Source organism: Engraulis encrasicolus, chromosome 18, assembly GCF_034702125.1.
Source record: "Engraulis encrasicolus isolate BLACKSEA-1 chromosome 18, IST_EnEncr_1.0, whole genome shotgun sequence".
Lineage (NCBI taxonomy): Eukaryota > Metazoa > Chordata > Actinopteri > Clupeiformes > Engraulidae > Engraulis > Engraulis encrasicolus.
Window position 1 is genome coordinate 11,329,354 of NC_085874.1, and position 7,500 is coordinate 11,336,853.

The 7,500-nt window shown below is 41.7% G+C and overlaps 1 protein-coding gene across 1 annotated transcript in view; it reads right to left on the bottom strand.

Moving 5' to 3' along the window:
- The window catches only part of epm2a (EPM2A glucan phosphatase, laforin), a 33,877-nt gene extending 28,256 nt beyond the window's left edge, over positions 1 to 5,621 (bottom strand). Inside the window, exon 1 of the mRNA XM_063223021.1 lies at positions 5,021 to 5,621. Within this exon, the coding sequence (XP_063079091.1) occupies positions 5,021 to 5,270 (250 nt within the window). The 5' untranslated portion in view covers positions 5,271 to 5,621. The remainder of the gene's footprint in view (positions 1 to 5,020) is intronic.
- Positions 5,622 to 7,500: the final 1,879 nt, after the last annotated feature.

Sequence of the window (7,500 nt, forward strand, 5' to 3'; positions counted from 1 at the left end):
GTGTCTGCATGTAGGGGTGTGTGTGTGTCTGTGTATGTGTGTGTGTGTGTGTGCGTGCACGCCCCCCTTTCCCGTCCATTAATCAGAGCGTAGCGTCATCCCCAGTCACCGAGGTGAGGCGAAGAGATGACGAAGTGTGTGTGTGTGTGTGTGTGTGTGTGTGTGTGTGTGTGTGTGTGTGTGTGTGTGTGTGTGTGTGTGTGTGTGTGTGTGTGTGTGTGCGTGTGTGTGTGTCAATGATGGACTGTGCTGCAGTGTGTGTGGCAGACTGTGAACATGTGTCTCTTTTCACATGACTGAGACTTAGGAGGGCTTGATGGCCTTTGCAAGACCCCTGGACATAACAGACAGGAGTTCCGTTAGTTAATCCTAACTGCACCCATGAGCATGAATAATTTTGTAACATTTAAACCAGTTGAGAACCAATTGAGAACATATATACTTCACTTTCAGTTGGCTACATTTTAGGTTGGTGGGCTCCCCCTTTGGACCAGATATGAACGTTCACTGTCAGATGTACAACAGCCATTTAGCCATTGAAGGTGACTGAGATTCAATATTCGAGAGTTTATTGTCATTGTCAAAAATCTTGTTTGGAGTACAACACTCAGTAGTAGTAGTAGTAACAGCAGGAGATGGCTTCCTTTCCTCATATCATAGAGTGCATCATTTAACAACCTATAGCAGATTTCTGAAGAGGATTTATGTTTAGGCATTTAGGAGAATGTTGCTATCACAGACACCAGCTACAGGGTTTCATGAGGAAAAGCTAAGCCCAGGACAGCCCAGGACTTTTACATTGTGCCGGTACTCTACAGTACTTTTATCCTTTTATTCCTAGTTCACGGTATGTGATTTTTACCTGTTATTGCATTTATTTTCATTTTGTTTTATTTATTAGCACTGAATGTTGAACTGCTTCTGCGTATGAAATATACCATATAAATGAACTGGCCTTGCTTTATCTTCCCTAAAACGTTGCAAAGCTACGTAGCTGAGGTAAGTAAGTGAGTGTGTAATGAGTAGTATGCTAGTGCAATAAGGCAGCTTGTGACTGTGAAGAACTGCATTACATTTCACGAAGAGTTCATTCCAAATAAGACCTTGATTACATGTATGTAGATATAAAAAACTGACATCTTTTTTTATCAATTTACATAAAAACACGGCAGGTGGATTTAAAACAATTGTGACAGCGGCGCTTTAGAAATCTCTTTTAAAACACATATCCGTTTTAGGTAAAACTCTGTTTACGTGTAAAATAAATATCCATTCAGGTACAATACGTGTAATAAAATGAAAAGTACTTGCTAAACTGCCAGAAAACGTGTCCTCTAGGCCGGTGATGGAACGTCACAGTGGTTTATGTTCTAAAACCTTGCGACTGCGATTTGACAGGACCAATCTTTGAAAACTGCTTGCAACAGCTTGCAACTCCTTGCGACGACTGATTCAGACTGCTGCAACTCGTCGCTGCAACTCTCTGCTACCGTCCGTCTCGTCGCGAATCTTTGGTGTGAACTGGGCTTTAAACGGTCTTAACTGAACAGCCCAAACAGAACCAGGTCCTTCGGTCCAGAGGGCAATGTCAGTCCAGAGCAAAACCAGGCCCGTCATGGCATAAAGCTGCACACATGCATGACTACTTTGATCCAATAGGTGGGAGATGTGATTAACTTGGGCTTAGGCATAGAGAGATAGTATGGTAAGCACCGAAATAGTGTGAACTTTGTGTAATAATAGTGTAACGTAGGTATTATATTTGGAAAAAAAGACCGGAGTCCGGAGAAGTCCGGAGAACAAGGGAGAAGAGAGGTAGAGGCCTTTCATTGCAATATGCCAATACCTTTACTCACATATACCTGGCTCAGCATACACATACTACTTAGCTCAGCACTGACAAACAAAAGCTCTAGCAAATATCTTATAAGCAAACAAAAGAATTCAAAACAGCCTTGTGACATTTAAAAGTGAAAGTCAGACTTGTGATTACACAGCGCACAATAAAATCCCCCTCTATATTACAAGGCCAGGTGATTCAGTATGGTATATTTGATACACAAAGGCAGCTCAATATGCTTTACAAAGAAATGTCAAAACAAAGACAAGAGGAGGCAAACCAGCTCTGGGATGGTTCCATTCTAAAGGCAACCTCCATCAGTGGAGAGGAAGAAGCTGGTGGGTCACTGCCCATCACCCACTTTGCCCATATTTGGAATCAAACTTGCAACTTTCAGGATGCAACTCTTAATAGCCACTAACCCACGACTCACCCATGGATATCATGTAAAATGTGTGAGCAGGATGAGGTTCAGCATAATTCTGCACGCAAGGCTGCTTTCATCCATAATCCGGTCCTGGAGTCACAACAACCTTGTGTACACGTAACTGATGTGTTCCTGCCCCAGTTCGGGCATGGGAGGCACAGCTCGATACCACTGAGCTGAAGGACTAATCCGACAGTTCAGCGTTACTGATACTGTATGAGGCCTTAGTCTACTAACGTTCCACGCCACATTCTGCTAGTTGGCCTCTATTACACTCACTGCCCTAAACATCACTCCCATCCAGGTCACACAGCACCAGGGTCCTTTGCCGGCCATTCCCCATCTCTCTCTCCCCACTCACTTCCTGTCACCACCTTCACTGTCCTATCAAAAAATAAAGTAAAAAAGACCACAAAAAAAAGATCCCTCGAGATGCAGTTGACTATTACACTGCTTTTTTAGTTATTTTGCTTTACTTTAGTCATTTATTTCATTCAATTATTTATTTTGTTTTGCCATATCTGTCCAACTTCAGCCCCCAAGAGGTCCCTAGTCTCCCCACTTTCAAAAAGCCACTGTCCTATCCTTTAACGAAAAAAATTAAAAGCAAAGTTCTGCTTCCTATAAAAAGTCCATGGTCAAGTGTACTTTACTGGCAGCAGGGAGACTAACATATTAGACAATACACACACACACACACACACACACACACACACACACACACACACACACACACACACACACACACACACACACACACACACACACACACACACACACACACACACACACACACACACACACACCAGAAAGTACAATCCTTCCTGTAAAAAGTCATCTGAACCTTGACAACTTGGCAGAGTTGTTGAAGAGTACTCCCCTGAAGTGAGTTGAGCAGAATAATAATAATAAAAAAATTGTCAGCCTAATGTCACAGATTGTTGTTTTCAACTATCGTCACCATCCATAATCACTCTCTTCATTTCTCCCTTTGTTTATGAGGGTGAGATTGAAGGACATGACGGAAGGAACTTTAACAGATTCATTTTCTTGTCGAGAGGCAAAAAGGTCTTGTAGGGATACGCACAATACGTCTGTTCAACACCTGATCTTTACCAAGAACAATATGTCTGCCTCCGGCTTTGTGAAGGCAGAGAGTGTGCAGACTGCCTTGTTAGTATTGTATGGCACCAATAGGGGAGCCCATTCAGACACAGAAGATGTCAGACCCCTGGAGAACAAAACAGGGATTCAGTGAAAGGTGAAGTTTTAGTATAAAAGCGTGTTGGAGGCAAGTGCGAAAAAGGGGACGAGGGAGTGAAACTTGAGGAGTGTGTGTAGTGAGTTCTGGACAAAGAACTCTCCTGCCACCTAGTGATGTGCAGAGATGTTGCGAGGCATGGCTGACTCCATATAGGCCTACCAGGCCTATTCAAATGGCGGCCCTTGGATGGCAAGGTTCTAGCCCCCCACAAGGTCGGAACAAAATGAAAACAAAACTGTGAGCTATCTGTGGCCATGCATAATTTGTGATCACTTACACTTCAGGTTGGGGATATCTCTCATATGCATTCACATGAGAGTGAAATCTTTTAAAACAATCTCATAAATAGACTATCAAGCCTACTAAGAAATAGAGAAGCAAATATGTGTTCTGTCTGGAATGCTATCCGTATGTTTCACACCCTAACCTCGGACAGCATGCCGCTCGCAGTACAGATTCTATGTCCGGTCCCTTTACTGGAAGGAATTTGAAAAACTGGCCCTCAGTGATTATTAATTGAATACCCCTGCCATATACAATACGTACACCTGCTTTGGTGGTCACTGGAGACTGGAGTCTGCATCCCGTTTGCGGTCGCCTGGAATTTTAAACAGGGTTGCCTGAAATGTCTGAAAGTGTGTGAAAAAAGAATACTGATAAATATTACTAATTAATATAACATAACTATCCAATATTCTCTCTGAAAAATAATTTACAATCTTATGTCATATAGGTGTAATGCTCTACAACTTATGCAGCACAGTTTTAAAAATGTATTGGGACAACATGTGTAGGCCTATAGGGTCCCCAGATATTTGGGATATCAAAATGGGATCCCATGCCAAAACAAGTCGGAAACCACTGATTTAGTAGCTTCAGTAAGGCTATTACTTGCAGCATTCGTCAGCCACAAAAGGCATGTATTTGTACCTGTGGGATACCATAGACAGGCACTACACACAAAACACACTAAACATGTTCATCTATGGTAGGCTACTGTTTCCAAGTTATGTGATCCCCTTTCATCTTCACATTCCTGATGATTCCGACCAAAGAGACATAGGTGGCTGAGGGGCAGTAAATTGATTCACTTGCCTATTCACTATTATTTATGTACATTGTTTACTACTTTGAGCCTGTGAGGTGTTCTACTGCCAACTAGCGGTAGCGGAACTTCCCACGCTTGTTCAGACCAGCTCCATGTCCAGAGATTATTCTGATGGTAGCACTGGCTGTGAACAACTGGCCAACATTTAGTAAACAGAACAGCCTGTAGGATTTGGTGGGTGTGACTATGGATTGGAACTGTGTGTCCTGGAGCCCACCGTGTGCACAATTTGATGCCACTGGTGTTGTCTGCTGTTCTGTTCTCCAATTACAGTCTACAGTATGTCCATGAGACCCATGGTATTTGTTATCATATAAAAAAGGCGTCACTTAAGCCATTAATGAGAAATCCCAGCATCACGATTTAATCTGTGTGCGGTACCTTCCCAGATGAGGTCTCCTCCTTTGACCCGTTTGAGGAACTTGAACCAGAAGTTCTCGGAGAAGTCGCGCTCCAGCTGCACATCGCACACCCACAAGCAAGGCTCGCGCGTGGATAGTGTTTTGCGCGCGGCTTTCATGGACACGGCTCTGTTGGTGTCCCAGTGTCCCATCTCCTCTCTCGAGCCCACGAGGAGCACCTCAATGTCGGTGCATGTGGGAGTCAAAATGACACCAAACCGAAATAACATCACTGCGGAGGTGTTAGTGGGTAATCAGTGACTGGAAACTTCGTTCAAAACCGAAGTACTTGCCAGTAGGCTACCCGTTTGTTCATCTGGTCGGCCAGTCCTTGAACATCGGTCACATTATACGTTTGTAGAATTCAGGGGTTAACCTCTGACATTTATCCTCCACAGTTGGGCTGACATTTCACCGCTGCGTAAAGCGGGGCGTGCGTGCTTGGGCTTGATTCGAGATCACCGATAGAGTCTGCTTAAATCTGATGATTTGCCGTAATGTATAATAAACAACAAATCGTTTTTCCAGCATTACACGTCTGTGTTGACATGAGGGATCCCTGTTATAATATGAGGTGTCGAGTTGACAGTCGCGCTCTGGGTATGGTGGAAACTCAGTTTAGTGGTGTACAGTACGACCCACTGGCATGGAGGAGGAACTGCAGCTTTTGGCACGGTTTATTTTTGACTTGAAACAAGTGTATAGGCTATGGTGTGCTGTCTTTGTATTTATTTATTTTTCATTTTTCAAAATAAAAACCTGTATTAATAAATTTGGATTGATTAAGCCTACAAAGTATCCATCAATGCGTCTCAATAGTTATGTAGTGTTTAAATCACTGTGTGATGCTCTTAAGAGTTTGTTTTGCATTATGCACTGATTTCTTCCACAGATGACTGTGCACTTTCCTGTTTATGGGCTATATGAAACATTAAAGCAGCTGTAGCAGGAAAAACAGTTAGTCATTTTTAACCACTGATATGAATATGGTAGCCTGTTGCTGGCAACATGAAGGGCAGGGCCTAAGTGACTTATAGGTCCTCCTGCTGAGTAACTGTCATGCAAGCAATTGAAGTCAAAGTTGTTGAAATTACTTAATAAATTAAATTAATAAATATAATAAATAAATTAAATACTTAAATTACTTATTAATAGTTTAAAAGGCTACTACCAGAGACAGAATGCAGTGGACGAGTAGAATGTAGGCCTATCTCTAGCAGGCTGATACTACTTCAACTACTTCATAGAAATGAGCACAAACAATCATGAGCAAAAAGGATAATGTAAGACACCTTTCATCCCAGTCATTCCATGTTCGAAAGGCTGCCGTTAGGGAAACGACTGCGTTCCATAAAATGCAGGACAGCGAGACTATGCAAGAGTTGTTTTTCCCCTCAAGCCACCTGCTTTTTAAATTCCTAAGACTATTTTATCTTTTAAAATTATTATTCTTGACCTTCTTTATTATATTTCTTTTCAAAATAATATTATTATTATTATTATTATTATTAAGAATAATAATAATATTAATTATCCTACACAGCAGAAAGCAGTTGCAACCTCCATTTCACCGCCAATTGTGCCAGCACAAGAAAGCATGTGACAAATAAAAATCTTGAATCTTGAAACAAAACTCAGACAAGGAATAAATATTACAGCCATAATTTTTATTATTTTGCTTCTTTTTACGTGTACTTCTGAATAAGTGGATTTAAGAGAGCATACAGATTCTAGTCAGCTATTCCAGATATGCAAGTGCAAATGTCAAACATGCTGTTGTTGCAACACTCTGCAGGTGATTTCAAAGCTGTCCAGCAGAGGGCAGCCTGTGCTCACACAATAACAACAAGGTGCTTTATTATTAGGTTGACAAGTCTGCCATTTGTGTTAATGAGCTAGAGGCTTTATTCACCATCAATACATTTACTTAAATTCCTTTCGTTCACCTTAATGTGGCTTTCACTCACTGAAATTATACCGATTATCATTCTTTTAACCAAGTCACATGACTAAAACAGCCTTTTCTGGCTGCAGGGTGAATAGAGATTTTTCACATCTCTGTCTATTACAGCCCTGGGTGTGAGTTCTGTAAGTTTTCAAACAATGCATGCTGCAGCTATTGAAAAGGGATGACAGGCACAAGTGTTTCTTTTAGCAGGACAACATTGAATAGTATTATTATTACATGGTACACAGGCATGCCGGTCCCTTCTTATGTCGTTCCCTCTGCTTCTCAATCGTAGCGTCAAGGCTGTGAGTTGATGCCAAAAAGAAAAGGTCATAAAGAGGTAATTAAGGTCTTACTACCAAACCCTTAAATTAAAATGACATGTGAGAGCTTAAAAAAAGTGTTGCCACCAGAGACTTTTGCGTGCACACCTGAAACTGTAGTTTCTGGTGGTCACGAGAAAGTTTCTGATGGGCACAGAAAAAGTTTCTGGTGGCCACAAGAATGTATCT